This window comes from Myotis yumanensis, unplaced genomic scaffold (genome assembly GCF_028538775.1).
Source record: "Myotis yumanensis isolate MYYU_CA2020_CCGP unplaced genomic scaffold, mMyoYum1.0.hap1 SCAF_3, whole genome shotgun sequence".
Classification (NCBI taxonomy): Eukaryota; Metazoa; Chordata; class Mammalia; order Chiroptera; family Vespertilionidae; genus Myotis; species Myotis yumanensis.
Window position 1 is genome coordinate 187,730,091 of NW_027223754.1, and position 18,036 is coordinate 187,748,126.

General features: G+C 40.9%; 2 protein-coding genes across 2 annotated transcripts in view; one reads left to right on the forward strand and one right to left on the reverse strand.

The window, feature by feature from the left end:
• Positions 1-324: 324 nt before the first annotated feature.
• H2AJ (H2A.J histone) lies at positions 325-991 on the reverse strand. The gene has a single exon (XM_070410651.1). It carries the CDS (start codon positions 887-889, stop codon positions 500-502), a length of 390 nt encoding a protein of 129 aa, XP_070266752.1. The 5' UTR covers positions 890-991; the 3' UTR covers positions 325-499.
• A 12,354-nt stretch (positions 992-13,345) lies between these two features.
• GUCY2C (guanylate cyclase 2C) overlaps positions 13,346-18,036 on the forward strand; it is a 67,863-nt gene continuing 63,172 nt past the window's right edge. The window contains exon 1 of the mRNA XM_070410652.1: positions 13,346-13,699. Coding sequence (XP_070266753.1) covers positions 13,483-13,699 — 217 coding nt within the window. The 5' untranslated portion in view covers positions 13,346-13,482. The remainder of the gene's footprint in view (positions 13,700-18,036) is intronic.

An 18,036-nucleotide genomic window follows, 5' to 3' on the forward strand; every position in this document is an offset into this window, starting at 1 on the left:
ACCAGCTGGGTCCCCCGTCTCTTTTCTAGAACCGGTCTCTGAACTGCCCAGATAGGGCAAGAGAGCTACAGCGTGGGAAGAGGCCATACAAATAACTGCCGCCGCCGCATCCACACCTTCGGAGATCTCCCTCTCCTTTGCCTGAAGAAGGCGATCAGGGAGCGCTCCCAACTCGGCCCCACCAGGCCCGGGGGTGCCCCCAGGTCTCCCGATCCGCCCGTAGCGCCTCCAGAGTGACCTGCGGACCAGAGCCGATCGATCCACCAGTACCTGCTCCAGAGCTCTCCGGCGGCAGGCCCCGCGACTACACAGCTCTCTCGACCACACGATTTTCACCGACTTTATTGGCCCCCGACCCCGGTGGGCCCCTCCGCAGCCCACCTCCCCGCTAGATGGCGCCGGGACCCTCCTGGGCATCCGGCATATTCACACACACTGCGGGGCGGCCCTGAGAGGAGCCTCTGCTCGGGCATCCGGCTCCCGGGTGCCGGCGTCGGGGTCACTTGCTCTTCGCCTTCTGACTCTCCGTCTTCTTGGGCAGCAGCACGGCCTGGATGTTGGGCAGGACGCCGCCCTGCGCGATGGTGACTTTGCCCAGCAGCTTGTTCAGCTCCTCGTCGTTGCGGATGGCGAGCTGCAGGTGCCGCGGGATGATCCTGGTCTTCTTGTTGTCGCGCGCGGCGTTGCCGGCCAGCTCCAGGATCTCCGCCGTCAGGTACTCCAGCACCGCCGCCAGGTACACGGGCGCCCCGGCGCCCACCCGCTCCGCGTAGTTCCCTTTGCGCAGCAGCCGGTGCACGCGGCCCACCGGGAACTGCAGGCCCGCGCGGGAGGACCGGGACTTGGCCTTGGCCCGCACTTTGCCGCCCTGCTTTCCGCGACCAGACATGTCCGCCTCTCACCTAACTCTGCAGCGGGCGCAGGAAAGCCGCGGTCCCGTCGGGGTCTGGGCGCGCGACGCCGCACCCCGGAACTGCCTCCACCGGCGCTTGGCGGCCGCTCGGCAGCGCCTTCCCATTGGCCGCCGCGACGCTCTCGGCTCCGGTTACCGGTGATAGGCAGGCCCCGCTCCCAATGAACACGCCGGCAGGGAGGCCGCCTTCTCCAGTTCTCCCCAATCAGGAGAGCGAACCTCAGTTCTCATTTACATAGCCGTCCGTGGGAAGGGTCTGCCTTGGGGGCTCCTCTGAATGCACTGGGTCCCGAGATTTCAAAGTCCACGCTCCCACTCAGCAAACTGAAGTCTTAAGGTTTTGCCCTGGCCGGTTGCTCAGCGGTTAGAGCATTCCTCCCTCTCTCTTTCTCCCCCTCCCCCCTTCCCGAATGGAAGGGTCGCAGGTTCGAGTCCCAGTCAAGGGCTTGTGCCTGGGTTGCGGGTTTGCACCCCATCCCCCGTGAGGATGAACAATTAAGGAAGATCCAGAAGAAGAGATACTCTATAAGTCGAAAGAGCTCAAGAAGTAAATGTCTCTTGAGGTCGCGCACGGTGTGTCAGACGTCGCTGTGCCCCGTAAGCGGAGTTTCTCACATCATACAGCGTCCTAGCCAGGTAGAGCCTGCACTGGTGGACAACACTGGTCCTCAAGCGAAATCACAAACTCTCTACCGAATTCGGCCGGCCCAGTCCTGGGTACGTTGCCTGTTCTTTAAACTAGCGCCTTGCTTCCTGCAAACCCAAAGGCTCCAGCTGATTACCCAACTGGCTCGAAGTGAAGCTTCCTATGGAGTTGTCCATCTGAACTTGAACTAGATCAGATGACTCTGGGTCCTTGGCGCTTTGGAGTGAGGAAACCAATGGTAAAGTGCCTGGGAGTGGGGTGGGGGCAGGGGGAGAAGAAGAAAAAGGAAAAGAAAGGGGGGGGTGTGCTCCTGGGAGGGAGAGCGCCTGTAGCAATATTTAAAAATAGCAAAAAATTAGGGAAAATTCATATTCATAAAATAAGAAACTGCTTAAATAAACAATAAAAATCTACAAGACTAAATGCTACACTGGAGTGATTTAAATGAAATTAATAAAATTATTATCTACATAGGATAAGTGGAACAATAATTAGGATGAAATTATGTAGATCATTTTTATATTTGATTGTTTCTTAGTGATTTGTAGAAATTTTAAGGTAATCGGCACATGTTAGTCCTTTGCCAATTAGACATATTACAATGATCTCTTAGTTATATTTTCACTCTCTTTATATTATACTAAGGAATAGAACTTCTTAATTCTAATGCAGAAGGGAAAAATTAGCTTTCCCTTTGTAATTTTTACACTTTTGTGTTTGTTTTAAAAATTGAAGAACAGATGGCTTCAATCTTATACAAACTCTTCCAAAGAATAGAAGAAAAATAAAACACTACTCCGCAATTTATGTTAGAAATTAGTACAACCTTGACACCAAAACCTTTTCTCGTGTTATAAAGGTAAATTACAAACCAATATCACTCAAAACATGTATGGCAAAGCCAAATGATCCCCAGTAGGGGGCGTGGAAGACAGCCTATCAATGATTCTCTCTCATCATTGATATTTCTAACTCTCTCTCCCTCTCCCTTCCTCTCTGAAATCAATTAAAATAAATATATATAGAGGAGCCAAGGATGAGCCCAAAGTCTATATATATATATGTATATATATATATCATCAGAGGGAAGGCAGGGGATGGTCGGGGTAAGGGGGAGAGTTCAACCAAAGGACTTGTGTGCATGTATATAAGCATAACCAATGGACACAGACACCAGGGGGGTGAGGGCATGAGCGGGAAGGGGGGGGGCAATGAGGGGATAAGGACACATAAGTAATACCTTAATCAATAAATAAAGAAATATATATATCTTAAAAATGAAATTTAAAAAAAAGAGGAGCCAAGGATTAGCCCAAGGTTTAAATATATATATTTAATTGATTTCAGAGAGGAAGAGAGAGGGAGAGAGTGATAGAAGCATCAATGATGAGAGAGAATCATTGATCAGCTGCCTCCTGCACACCCCCTGCTAGGGATCAAGTCTGCAACCCGGGCATGTCCCCTTGACCAGAATCAAACCCAGGACCTTTCAGTCCACCGGCTGATGATGTATCCACTGAGCCAAACCAGCTAGGGCAATAAAAAAATATTTTTTAAAAATAAGTAAAAAATAAAATCAGAAACATAAGATATATACTGTTAGGTAAAAATGGTAGGTAAGAAAGGAGGAAAGATATGAATATAAAAATTGTCTTAACTCCCCAGCTAAGCAAACTCAGATGCACAATCTTTCTACTCCTATTTAAAACAATACAATAAAAGGGGAAAAAAGAAAAGTAATCAGTAAATGTTTTCATTCACAGAAAACTTTTTAAGCTATAAACTATTAGTGCATGCTAAAAGAGTTTAGCAAGGTTGCCAGGTACAAGGTCAATATAAAAAAGCTGTGGTACATTTATACAATGGAATACTATGCAGGTATAAAAAAGAAAGATCTCTTACCCTTTGAGACAGCATGAATGGAGTTGGAGATTATTTTGCTCAGCGAAATAAGCTAGTCAGAGAAAGACATGTATCACTCATATGTAGATTAGAATGAACAAAGTAAAGTGATGAACAAAATAGATCCAGAGACGTGGAAGCATGGAACAGACTGACAGATATCAGAGGGAAGGGAAAGGGTGGGGGTGGAAAGAGATTAACCGAAGAATTTATATGCATATATGCATAACCCATGGACATAGACAATAGTGCAGTGAAGGGCTGGGTGGGGCGGGAGCCTTGTGGAGAGGGGCAAAGGGGAAAAGATGGGGAATATCTGTAATATTCTCAACAATAAAAATAAATAATAATAATAAGTTTCTTTTTATAAACAATAAGGGATTTTTAAAATACAACTTATAGTTTACTTACAATAACACACATATATATATAGTAGTTGTGAATAATTCTAACAAATTATATACAATACACTTATGTTGATAATAGAAAACTTCATTTGGATAAAGGACAGACCATGTTCATGAATAAGAAGACTCAATATACTAAAGATGTCAAATATCTACAAATTGATCGTAGATTTTAACTTTTACACTGTTCTCTAAAGACACTATAGAAAAAAATTATTGAGTTTTTTGTTTGTTTGTTTTTTAAAGTATGTTTTCATTGATTTTTTAGAGAGAGAGGAATAGAGAGATAGAAACATTGATGAAAGAGAAACATTGATCAGCGGCCTCCTGCACAACCCATTCTGGGATTGAGCTGCAACCCAGGCATGTGTCCTGACTAGGAATCGAACAGGCAATCTCTTGGTTCATGGGTCGATACTCAACCACTGAGCCACATTGGCCAGACAAAATTACTGTTTTTTTAAAGTAAGGAGAATTATATTAAGTGCCTTTGTAGCTTCTTCATCTGTATCCTAAAATATTGTGCACTCCATCCAAGTGTAATTGATAATCAGAAAGGGAAATAGAGCCTTAGCCGGTTTGGCTCAGTGGATAGAACACCGGCCTGTGGACTAAAAGGTCCCAAGTTCTATTTTTTTAAATATATTTTATTGATTTTTTTACAGAGAGGAAGGGAGAGGGATAGAGAGTTAGAAACATCAATGATAGAGAAACATCGATCAGCTGCCTCCTGCACACTCCCCACTGGGGATGTGCCTGCAACCAAGGTACATGCCCTTGACCGGAATCCAACCTGGGACCCTTGAGTCCGCAGGCTGACGCTCTATCCACTGAACCAAACCGGTTAGGGCCCAAGTTTGATTTTGGCCAAGGGCATGTGCTCAGGTTGCAGGCTCAATCCTCACTGGGGGGCATGCAAGAGGCAGCCCATCAATGATTCTCTCTCATCATTGATGTTTCTCTCCCTCTCCCTTCCTCTCTGAAATCAATAAAAATATATTTTAAAAAAAGAAAGGGAAATAGAAGAGTACACATTCTCTATTGGTGTGGAGAGAATATTAAAGTCTGCTTATATTATGAGAAAAATGGGAAATAATTGTCAGGAGACATTAATGGTTATTGGGAGATTAATATGGAAAACTATAATAAACCACCTTATAAGTCTTTGTACTTTTTAAATTACTGCCACTCATCTACTTTTTCTTTTAATTCCTCATGGTCCTTTTAAAAATCCATTTATTCAATAAATATATATTGAATTTTGACTGCTATTTTCTAGGAGATAGAGATACAGAAATGAGTAAGACAAAACAATTCCTTGATATCATAGAACTTAAATTCTAATGGGGCAAGCTAATTAATTAATTAATTAATTAACAGTGTAATATCAAATGACAACTTTTATAAGGAAAATAAAGCAGGGCAATCTAACAGAGAATGACTGGGAGAAAGAGGTGTTCTTTAAACTGGATGATCACAAGAAATGCCTCTAGCCCAGTGATGGCGAACCTTTTGAGCTCGGCGTGTCAGCATTTTGAAAAACCCCAACTTAACTCTGGTGCCATGTCACATATAGAAATTTTTTGATATTTGCAACCATCGTAAAACAAAGACTTATATTTTTTATATTTATTTTATATATTTAAATGCCATTTAATAAAGAAAAATCAACCAAAAAATGAGTTTGCGTGTCACCTCTGACACGCGTGTCATAGGTTCACCATCACTGCTCTAGGAGGTGCCATTTGAGCTGAAATCTGATAACAATAAAGACACCAAGTGGCTGGGAGTTAAAAGCAGATAGAACAGCTGAGAAAAAATGTCCTTAAGTGGGTGGAACTGTGGGCAAGGCAGGGAGTGAGAGGAGATAAGATCTTCAGCGTGGCAAGGTAATTATCACGTAGAGTAATGGTTCTCAAACTGTGGTCCACAGACCTGTTGGGTGAGGGTCCCCAGACATTTTAAGGGGTCAGCAAAGTCAAACTATTTTCATAAGAATACTAAAATGTTATTTGCCTTTTCCCCTTCGTTGACATTCGTGTTAATAATTGAAAAGCAATGGTGGGGTAAAACTATTATAACCTCAGCCACAAATCAAGGCAGTGGTGCCAAACTATTCTAGTAGTTATATTCTTCACCTACCACATATCATTTGTAGGATGTTTGAGTTGGAGTTCAGGAAGAGATCAGGATTCATGATATAAAATTAAGTTCAATCACCATATAGAGATTATATAAAGCCATTATATATGAAGTCTCCTAGGAAAAAAGTGTAGACAGAGATGAGTAGCAGAATAAAAGTCCCTCCCCACCCCCGCAAATATGCTGCTTTAATATGATGATTATTTTGAGCTGCAGGCACTAGAACAACCATAAATGCAGGGAGAGGCTTTCTCTGAACTCCTCATATCTGCCTGAAAAAACTAGATCTCCCAGGGAGTTTCATTAACCAGGGAAAATTAACTCTTATCAAGGGAGAGGAGACTGGAAGTTGACACCACACCCAGATAAACTTTGTCACAGCTATAACACCTCCCATCTGTTCTTCTAAGAACCCATTTATCTTCCATAAAAATAATTTACTCTTCCCTAAGTGGTACACACTTCCCCTCCTCTTCCTGTTGAGATGGTATTTAACCCTGAATTCTAAGCCACCTCTTTATCTGGGTATCTCCCTTGTCTACGTAAGGTATCCATGTTAATAAACTTCTGTTTATTATTCTCCGTTAATCTGTATTTTATGACAGGCGTCTTAGCCTAGAACTCAGAGGGGAGAGGGGAAATTATTTCAGACCCTTCAGAAGCGTAACCACCCTCCAGGGCCCATGATCTTGTGAACTATCCTGTATCCAACCCTAGAGCTTTCCCTGCCTTGCTTTCTCCCACCTTCATGTCATCTTCTGTACCTTCCCTCCTTAATTCCAAATGTATAAAAAAAACTACCAACTGTCATTCTGGGAAGCATTTTTGAGATCTTGTGCACCAGCTTGCTGTCCGTTTACCTCAACTAAACTCTTATAAAAATTCTCCACAGGTTTGGACATTCTTACGTTCTCATCTGAGAACCCTTTGTAGAAACCCTTCAACTGGAGGAAAAATTGAAACTTACATTTCAATTGCTGTCATCTCTTCCTCCCTTCTTAAAGTTAAACTCAAAAGCACTAAACTCTAAAACTACTTTGTTATTCCCACCATTCTTCTCTCAAGATCAAGTGCATAACCGGTTTTGTTGTGAAGTCTCCAGTTTTTCCTACGTGAGCCATGCAGAAAGTCCCAAAGAGAAGCACCATGCACCCCCAGTGGCAGCTGTACAGCATGAGACACAGGGAAATTGACACCAGAAATTTCTGGATATGACTTCCTGCTTTTTCTCCTGACAGAATTCAAACCTCTTGCATCACTGTTATTATCCCTGCTAGTTTCATGTTTGTTACAATTCAACCTTGTAGCTTTCTCTCTAAATTTTTGTTAAGGACTCTCACTAACCTCCATCACAACTTCAGTATAATTCATCTTTCCTGACGAATTTACAGCTCTGTACTTTGTTTTGTTGCCTTTTATTAACTTCTGCTTTTCTGGCAGATGCCTTAATTTAAATCCTCTCGATTTTTATTTCACAGGGATGTTGTGGGTACAACCTGTGAATGGGCTTGGCTTTTTCCCCCACTATTTTACATCCTTACTTATTAGGGTATTTCCATCATGCCTATATCTCTGAGAGTTTAAAAGCTTATAAAGACGTTTGAGGCCTGAAAAAAAGGCTTGGCTCCAAAATACAAAACGATAACTACAAAGTCAATTTTTAAAAGAAAAGTGATATGTGTGGAACGTAGTTCCATTTAATACATTTCATATAATGTGTCTTTAGGCAGTTTTTGCAATTTTGAAGGACTAAGGAAACTTTTCTTCCCCTTGTCTTTTTATCAGTTTAATTCTAATCCTATTTTTTAGACATTTGTTCATCCTTCAAATAATTTTGCCACGTTTTAAGCATTAGAAAAATGAATTTTTTCTAACTTATACATAATGTGAAAAGGAATATCTCTACCAACTCTACATTTCAGAACTTTGTTTTTTTCTTTCAGATATATCGTACTGACTCACTATAAATATGTTTCAGACAATAAAGAAGTATATCTAAATAAATGTATTTAAAAAATTTTTTTCCTGTAGTAGATTCCAAATATTTGTGTTAGGGGTAATTTTTAAATTACATTTAGCCATATAATTATTTTTATTGAATTTATTGAATTTATTAGTTAGTAAAATTATATAGGTTTCAGGTATATATAATTATTTCTTGAATGCAACTAAAATTTCTTCCACTATCATTCTTTTTTAAAATAGTAATATTAGCATATGCTTAAGTTTTTTCAGTTAAATTAATTTCAGTAAATAATTTCTCAATTAAAAAATTGGAAAAGACATACCTACTATGCACTAAGGAAGGAGTAATCGATGCTGCTGTTTAGAGAATGGCATCAGGAATAACAATAATTAACAGTTGTTGATCAGTTACTGGGTACCAGGAACTTTATAAGACCATTTTCTATTTTCATTAACCCCAACTTCCCCACACGGGGATCTTCAAAGTTCACAGCAACAGGAGTAACTTAACTTTCACTTGCTGTTGCTCCCGTGAGCATGTATTTCTAGAAGTTACTAAGCATGTCGAATAGTGTCCATTAAACCTATCTGTACTGGGTACTGGTATGCGCCCACTGAGCATGAGGGTCTCCGGCAGGTTCTGCTCCCCGGCAGGTACAATGTGTTAATATTCTGCAGTCCTATCCCTGCCCCCCGGGTGCTGCCACCGCGCCAGCAGGCCCTGGCACCACCGTGGAGGACCCTCACAGTGCCAGCGCAGGGTGTCAATCTTTGACCAAGTGGGGAACAATATCCCTCTCCTTAACGTGATGAAACCTGTCAGAGGACTCCTAGGCAGAGATGTCTACAACTTACTAATCCGCTGGGTTGTTCTTTCAGTTATTGTTCCAGATCTTTTTCTCCCTTGAACTAAGACATGCATAGCTGGGCTGGACTGGAGACAGATTTAAGTAATGGGGCACTTAACTTCCTCAGTGCAATGCTTGGTTTTTCCCTAAGAATGAATTGCCTCCAATGTGGCTCTTCAACCCCAGATAAGTGGATATCATTTGGGCAAATCCTATCCATCATCTGACACATCTACCCATGTCCAAACTCCAACAAGGCTGGCAGTGCAGGTTATTGGCTAGAATAGAAACTAAATTTATTTTAGAAATAAGAAAACTGAACATCAGCAAATTTAGGTCATCTAACCCAAGTCCATATGCTTAGCAAACAGCTAAAATGAGATTCAAATCTAACTCCAAGTTTTGTGTGTTTTGTTTTTTGTTTAAGAATATCAAACTGCCTTCTGGAAACTCAAGCTCTTCTTTATCTCAAGGTATACCATTCAGTTCTTTAATGCGTGCCCTGCCTTTCCAACTACCTGCTAAGGATATTTCAATAAACAGCACTGACATTTACTCCATTCAGGAGGAGTTTGCACTCCAAGGAACTGATATCACTGTCCTCTTTCCTTCTTTCCCAAGCTATCGTTTTAATCTAGATAACTACAGTATGAGGAAGTAATCCTTCAGTCCTCCCAGAAGGAAAATAAAACAACAACACATACACACACAAGAGTAATATCTGGCTCAAGAAAACAGAGTCAATTTTTCAGGATCGAACTATCGGCCCCACTAACCATTCTTTGACAATAGGGAATGGACTGTCTGCCTGTTTCCTTCTGTTTCCAGAGCACAAGGAACTTTATTACAGCTGAGATACATTACTACTGTCTCCAACCCATACTTCCCATCATATCTAAACACAGCCACCTGGACAGAAGAGCGAACCCAAGAGTCACTAGGAAACTTAACAGATTTCCAGCGACCTCTGGCAAGTGCATGACCATCACCTCCCCCAGCTCTTCTGAGCACATAGGAATACTGTACAAAAGGGACTGGGGAAGGAAGGAGAGGAAGACTTTGCTCAGGGATTAAATATCATTTCTCTTGAGGAAGGGGAAGACTCCAGGAAATAGGTATCTTAAGGAAAAGAAACAAATCTGTTAGTTCGGAAGCATCCTAGATCTAGATATGCAGCCCTAGTCTACAACAGCGATTTGGGGTTAGCAGGGTCACCCTACTTTGTGCTTTAGATAAGATTACATTGAATCTCATTACATACTTGTACAAAGTCCAAAAATCCTCCCCAATATTCCTTCAAATCCTGAAGTCTTGTGTTGCCACGATCTCTCTGTCTTGAAACTCTTGCTTCTAGCCATCCGGTTCCTGTCTCCCCACCTCCTCCCCGCTCCGCCCCCCGCCAATCTGACACAGACTGAGCATCTTTCCATACTTCCCACAAATTAGGTAAGTTGTATATGGCACAGACTTGACTCAATATTTGGGAAGAGTTGACCAGTTTCATCAGTTTTAAATTCCCAGTAGAATACAATTATGAAGGCAGAAATGTGTTCATTCATGTTATAACTCAGACGCTGAGAACAAGTAGAGGGCACTCAATAAATAGCTGTTGTACAGATGAAGTAAGGTATTCCTTCCTCAGGGAAAATACAAGCAACCTCGTATTGTTCTTAAAAGTCTTCAGCCCCCATCCCACCAGGACTTTGTCACTGGCCATTTTTTCTATGTAGCTCCCATCCTCTTGCCATCTTGGCACTTCTTTTCCTATTTCTCTTTCCACCTTTCCTCCTCACTCCCTCCTTCCTGATGGGCTCTGGGAACTTCAAATTTTCTTCATGTATATAAAGCAATTTATGTTTCTCTATGCCTAACTCTGAAGGTTTGCATATCCAAACCCATTTGAGTGCTCAGCAACACCAAAGCCTTTTAGTCACCTGACTATCTGGCATTAGGTGAAATCCAGTGTTTAAAAACAAACAAACAAACAAAACAGTCAACTCAATCAAAACCCACTACTTCAGAATCAATAGTTTTTTGAAGCCACAGTAATATTTAAATATGTTTAAACATATTTAAGAGTCGAATGCAGAAATTTGATTGGTTGGAAAGCTAATTAAACTTCCAACTTGCTCAAATAGAATGACAAAAAGACAAAATTGTGTGTTTTTTCACAGAGATACAGTCCACTGGAATCACCAACACTGGACAGTTGTTAGAGAATTTAGAGTCCTGACATAGAGAAATCCAGGCATCCTTTACATAATCTTCTGTTATCCTTTCTTCCCAATTACAGATTTGTGGATGTGTAGAATGACATCACTACCAGCAATCGTAGCCTTGAATAACCAGCCTTGTATCTCCATGAATAACAAGTTGCAAATGACAAGGGATAATAAATAAATAATAATTGATAAATAAATAATAAATTAGTAAATAATTAATAATTAATCTTTCCACATTGCTCTAGCCGGTTTGGCTCAGTGGATAGACCCTCCGCCTGCAGACTGAAAGGACTGAAAGGTACCAGGTTCGATTCTGGTCAAGGGCACAGGCAGGGATTGTGGGCTTGGTCCCCAGTAGGGGGCGTGCAAGAGGCAGCCAATCAATGATTCTCTCATCATTGGTGTTTCTATTTCTTTCTGCCTCTCCCTTCCTTTCTGAAATCAATTTTTAAAAAAAATCGTTCGATGCATTTCCTGCCAATTCAAGTACCTTGATGGTGAAGTACTCTAGGTTACTATGTTATGCACAGCAGCAGTCACGCCCACACGTCCATGGCTGGCTATCCTAGATTTCAGGTGTGAATAAAGTGCCCACCGGAAACTAGTTCTCTACTGGCGGGAAACCTGAGTTCCTCCCAGCCCTACTGCCAGCCAATTCTGCTGAAGCTCAAACAAGCAAGGTAGAGAAAGGACTCGTCAGACACCGGCGAGATCCCACCGCCTACCCCCTAGAACTGCGTTTCAAACTGGCGGGACCATCTTGGTTTTTGTGTTCCACTGGTTGCTGTGGCTCCTTCGTTGTACTCCAAAGCTCTCCCACAGCTATTTTTATCAGTGAGTAATTGTTAATTTGTTGTTTTTGTGCAGGGATGAAGGCTGGGACCTCCTAGTCCTCCATCTTGTTGATGTCACTCACTTTAGAACATAAATTTTGCCATAAGTGGTCATCAAGTCAGTGATGCAAACAGTGGCATCCTTTGATCAGTCATATCACACTTGTGACTCTATTCCCAAAGCCCTGTTTAGATCCAGGTCCTCTTCCCAAAACTCCATGGCGACTATTCTCACACTTGCACAGTCTCCTTAAAATCAGCATGTCCACAAACAGAAGTCACGCTCTTCTCCCTCAAAGCTGCTCCTTTTGCGGAATTCTAGAACGTAGTCCACAGTTTTCCCATCTACACAGCTGAGCATATCGGCGGTCACCATTGACTCTTCTCTGACTCGAATGCCCAAATCTAATACAATATCAAGTCTAACCCATTTTACCTTATAGCTGTCTCTTGATCCCATCTCCACTGCCACTGCCCTCATCCAGACCTCCTTTACCTCTGAATTCGACCATAGAAACAGCCTCCTGACTTGCTCCATGTTCCCACTCCTGTCTCTCTCCAAGTTAATCCTCCCTTAGCAGCCTAAGACCTCTTCAAGACCACTTTACAAATTTCATCTGATCACATCCTTGTCTTGATTCTTATCCTTAAGTTCCAAATCCTTAATGGCTTACAGGAAACCCCATGGCCTACCTGACTACTCCTCTGGCACCTTTTATTGCCACTGGACTCCTACCTCTCTCCATGCCAGCCATTCTGTACCTCTTTCAGTTCTTCAAACATCCATACCACTTCCCATATCTGGGCCTTTGCACAAGCTGTCTCCCTCCCTCACATGCCCTTTCTTGCATTCCTATGGATCCTGCAGGGTTCAACTTAAAGAATGCTTTCCCAGGAAGGCTTCCTTGACTTTCTGGAATAGATTAGGTTAATCTGTCATATGCTTCCACAACATTTTGCACTTTCTTCATTGTTGAATTTATTCATAAGATTTGTTTAATGTTTATTGGCCCTACTAGAATGCATGTATCATAAGGACATTAATGTATACATATCATTCATGTCTGTATGCCCATTGTTTTGCCAATACCCAACACATAGTCAGGTCTCAATAAATAGTTGCCAACTGAGTGGCTGAAAAACAGTCCATCCTAGTTAAGGATTCCGTTTCAATGCACAGTTATAACCTAAACACTAATAGTCCATCATATTTGTGCTTTTGTTAAGCCTTTTGACTTTTTTTCCACATTACAAAACTTTTTATGTACATACTATTCTTCCCTCTTCCCAATGATGTGTCATAAATTGATGTATTTTTATTGGGTGAGGCCCAGGTAATCTCTGTTTATAACTCTGACCTTTCTGTGAGCAAACACAAAAAGTGAACTTTGGTTTATCTCCTACCATAATGTAGCTGCTTATTACTGGCGAGCAGGCTGTATTCCATGGCCCATGTGACCAGTGGGGTCTGACCAGAAAGGAACGTGCGGCAGAGCAGACCGAGGGACCTAGCTAGAGGCTGTCCAGCTGGAGCTCCTGTCTCCCTAAAAGCCCAGAGTAAAGCAACTGAGCACAAGGAGTATGGTTCTGAGGTGAGCGAGGTCATGAAGAAACCACTGTTGGGCTTGACTCTGTGGTTACTGCTCCTCTGTCCAGAGCTGATGTGTCTCCACAACGAGGTGATTCAGAAATGCAACAATGGCACCTACGAGATCAGCGTCCTGATAATGAAAAACTCAGCCTTCCAAGAGCCCCCGGGAAAGTTGGAACGTGCAGTGAGACAGGGAGTGAAAATCGTGAATCAGCGTCTAAACGATCATGGTAAGAATATGGTAACAGAGTCCTCCTCCTCCCTGTTACAACCTCTGGGATGAAAGGATTGCTAAGTGAAGATCTTGTGTTCTTTGCCTGATCACCAACCTTTTCTAAGGGCCTGTCCCACAACCCCTTTTTATTTCAAGGCAGTAGATTCTCAGACAGAAGGATTTGAGTCCGACCACATTTAATAATTCCCTGTTGTGAGATATGATGTTATTTTTACTGTTGCATAATTGTTATTAAAAGACTACACCAAGCCTTTTCATGTATATAGTTGTTTTGGTTTTGTTTGTTTTTTTATTCTTTGAGACTAGATTGCTAGACTTCACTCATAATCTACCTTGCTCTGGGGATGGCCTGACTCAGGGGATGCCAGGTGTTCGCAGCAATGAAATGCCCCAGATAGCATTTCAATAAAAATCCGGATTTATTTCTCATTTTCGGAGAGGCATCATGTTTCCTCCTGCAGCTGCTCAGGAACAAAATTTGGTCTGGACCTGAGATTTCCTAGGGTTTCCAGTCAAGAAGATGAATTAGGGAGTAAAATTCATACAGATGCTGAATCTTTTTCTGGGATTTTTAATTCATCTGTTCACTCTTTACTTCTCTGGTGGCTATTATAATAAAACATAGTTAATATAATAAATTTCCAATAGAATTTAATGTTGCAGTTCTTCATTGTATCTTTTAATTATTAAAATTAACTTTATAACATTAGATAAAATATGTCGAATAAAATATTAGGTAAAATATGAGGAAAAAATCACCACTGATCATTTCTAGCAGCCTGGATATTTATATGCTTCTCAGTTTCTTGTTTTTAAGAACATGTTTGGGATCACATAGAAACAATTTTTTAGCCTTCTGATTTCACTTTACATCATTCTAGAAGTGACTTTCCTATAACTGCATAATCTTCATAGCATCCCGAGAATAGATGTGTAATATCCTTTGGAGTAGATATTCTCCCAAATCATCCTATATAATAAAGAGCTAATATGCTAATTAGACCGAACAGCAGAACAACCATCCAGACGACCTTCCGGGCGACCTTCCTGATGAAGCAGGGGGTGGGAGGGTGGCCGAGGCAACTGGGGCTGTGAGGGCTGGCAAGGCAGGCAGGGCTGTGAGGCCCAAGCCCCTTTCCTGAATTTCGTGCATCGGGCCTCTAGTTTAATAATAATGTAAGATATTTTATTATTTTTAATTTTGCATAATTATTTTAAAAGACTACACTTAAAAAAAAGACTACACTAAACATTTTCATGTATATAGTTTTTTTTTCATTCTTTGAGACTAGATTGCTGGAAGTATAATTACTGAGTCAATGCAATTTGATGCATCTCCATGGTTATTGATGGTTTTGAGGAGGGTATGTCTTCATCTTCTCTATTTAAAATTGTCTGGTAAAAATACCAACAGATATTATACATATGTGTAAAAAGTTCTTTTTCTCTGCAATATAACGTTTCTTCAATCCAGTCTGAGGCTGGATTTAGATATAAATAGAGAAACTAAGAGGTCATTTCATAAAATTCCCTATTTACTGAGGCAGTGTGTAGTAATGGGAAGAACATTTTATTCAAAGTCTGAAGACCTGGATTGGAGTCCCTTTCTCAGAGCTTTCTCTCTGTGTGATCCTGGATGAGTGATTTCTCTTCTTCTCTCCGAGCCTTGTTTTCCTTGTTTACTGAATACCTCTCCTGTGCTGGGTAAGATATGTAACCTTTGTAATCACAGCTCTGTTAGACTGGCATTGTTGACACTTACACTATAAAGGTTTAATAACTTTGCTTAAGTCATACAGATTGTCTGTTTGAAATGAGTTTCACACTCATATCCGTCTAATTCCAAAGAGTGAATCTTGCCACTGTAAGATCTTTACCCACTACGAACTTTCTCATTAAAACAAGGCAGTGCAGCCCTAGCCAGTTTGGCTCAATGGATAGAATGTTAGTTGGTGGACTGAAGGGTCTCAGGTTCGAGTCCAGTCAAGGGCATGTACCTTAGTTTCAGGCTCCATTCCTGGTTGGGGTGCGTGCAGGAGGCAACCAATCAATGTGTCTCTTTCGATACACGTTTGTCTCTCTCACCCCCTCCCTTCCACTCTCTCTAAAAATCAATGGAAAAAATATCCTTTGTGAGGATTAACAAAGCAAAAACAAACAAAAATAAGACAGTGGAACATTATGGTGAGAAGTAGAGATTTGGAATCAAACAGGTCTTGGTTCATATTCTTGCCTTTTATGCAACCATTTATTACCAGTGACCTCAAGCAAATTATTTAAGTTTTCTGAGCCTCCTTCTCTCACCTATAAAATTGCAATAGATAGCAGTTGCCTCATATGGCTATGGTGTGAATTAAATGAGAAAATTCATATAAATTATGCAATACACTGACTGAAAATAATAAGAACTCAGTAAGTGGCAGTTGTTTTTATTACTGTTACTTACTCTTTTTTTTTAATCTTCACCTGAGGGCATGCTTAGAGAGAAGGGAGAGGGAGGAAGGGAAAGAGAGAGAGAGAGAGAGAGAGACATCAGTGTGAGAGAGAGACACTGATCAGTTGCGGGCAACCTTTCCCAGCACAGAACAACGTCCAATGAACTGAACCACTCTGGCAGGGCTACTTATTGTTGTTCTTGAAGATGTTAATGTTGTAGTTGTTGCTAGGCTATTGCTGATGTTAGGAGAACAACTTACCAGTCATATGAAATAAACAGTAAAGTTTATTGGTAAGATATTAATCTCTGAACTCATATAACCTGAATTTTGAATTCCTGCTCCATCGTTTACTAATGAGTTATTTATTCTCTCGAAGTTTCACTCATCTCATTTGTAAAACAGAGTTATTAATGGTGAAGTTGTAAAATAGATTAAATGAGTGGAAAATTTTAGGGGGAAGGAAGAATAAACAATGATGGCCGGATTTTTGCACTTGATGATGCATTTTGTTGGATGAGTGTTGATGTATAATAAAGTCAACAAGTGCAAGTTGTGAGGAAAAGATAGGTTCATTGTTTTAAACATATTGAGCATTATTATTTGGAAAAAATCTAATACGATATAATGAAGAGCTAAATAGAAGAAATTTAAATGTTGTGGGTGATGTGTAAATGGAAGACCGCAATATTTTCTCCTAGTACTTAGAAAACCTTTGTGCATTTGAAGAATAGGTAGGATTTGATGAAAAAAGATTGCTTCAACCTTAGGACATTAACTCCTCAAGTGCGTATGTACCATAGCTAAATGCACCAGGCCCATACCCTGCATGTGCTGTCATGCCCTAGACTCAGACACTATATGCAGATTCACTTTGGTACAACCCCATCCTGAAAGCCCTGGATAGGAGATAGAGGGTTCTGAGATCACCCTGAATTTTATTGCATTCCACTCATTCTTCCGGGACTGAGATTCCATGGTATGGTGAGAGAGCAGGCCAGAGAGGAATGAAAAATAGTTCTTGGGGTAATTGCTTATTTTAAAAGTTAAGCTTTGAATTGTCATTCCATAGACGTCTTTCCATTGTCTGAAAAATGTTCAGTATATTCTTGAGAGATCATTTGGAATTTACGGTGATCAAAGGGATAAAAAACCAAGAATAGTTCACGTAACCATAAAATGTTGAGAAGTAGCACCATACTACAGTATGTTCTATAGGAGTAGCTCTCAAAGTTTTTGGTCTCAAGACCTCTTTACACTCTGAAAAATAATTGTGAAATCTGAAGAGCTTTGTTTATGCAGATACATTTATCAGCATTTACTGTACTGGAACTTAAAGCAGAAATGTTTTATTTTTATGTTTTTATTCTTTTTAAATTTTATTTTATTATCACTTTTTTCTTAATCATCACCTGAGGATATTTTTAAATTTATTTTATTTTATTTTTATTTATTAAATTTATTGGGATGACATTGGTCAACATGAACATATAGGTTTCGGGTATGGGTTGCTAGGTTACAAGATCTGTATATTGCACCCTGTGCCCACCACCCACAGTCAAATCTTCTCCTGTCACCTTATATTAGGACCTCCTTCTCCTTCCACCCCATTCCCTCTGGCAATCACCACACTGCTGTTTGTGTTCATGAGTTTCAGTTTTATATTCCACATATGAGTGAATTCATATAGTTCTTAGCTTTTTCTGGCTGACTTATTTCATTTAGCATAATGTTCTCAAGGTCCATCCATGTTGTTGTAAATGGTAGTAGTTCATTCTTTCTTATGGAGGGCTAGTATTCCATTGTGTACATGCACCACATCCTCTTTATCTAATCCGCTATAGTGGGACACTTTGGTTGTTTTCATGTCTTGGCCACTGTGAATAATGCTTCAATG

Excerpts from the sequence above, each read along its gene's own strand:
- H2AJ (XM_070410651.1), bottom strand. The coding sequence starts at position 889 with ATGTCTGGTCGCGGAAAGCAGGGCGGCAAAGTGCGGGCCAAGGCCAAG.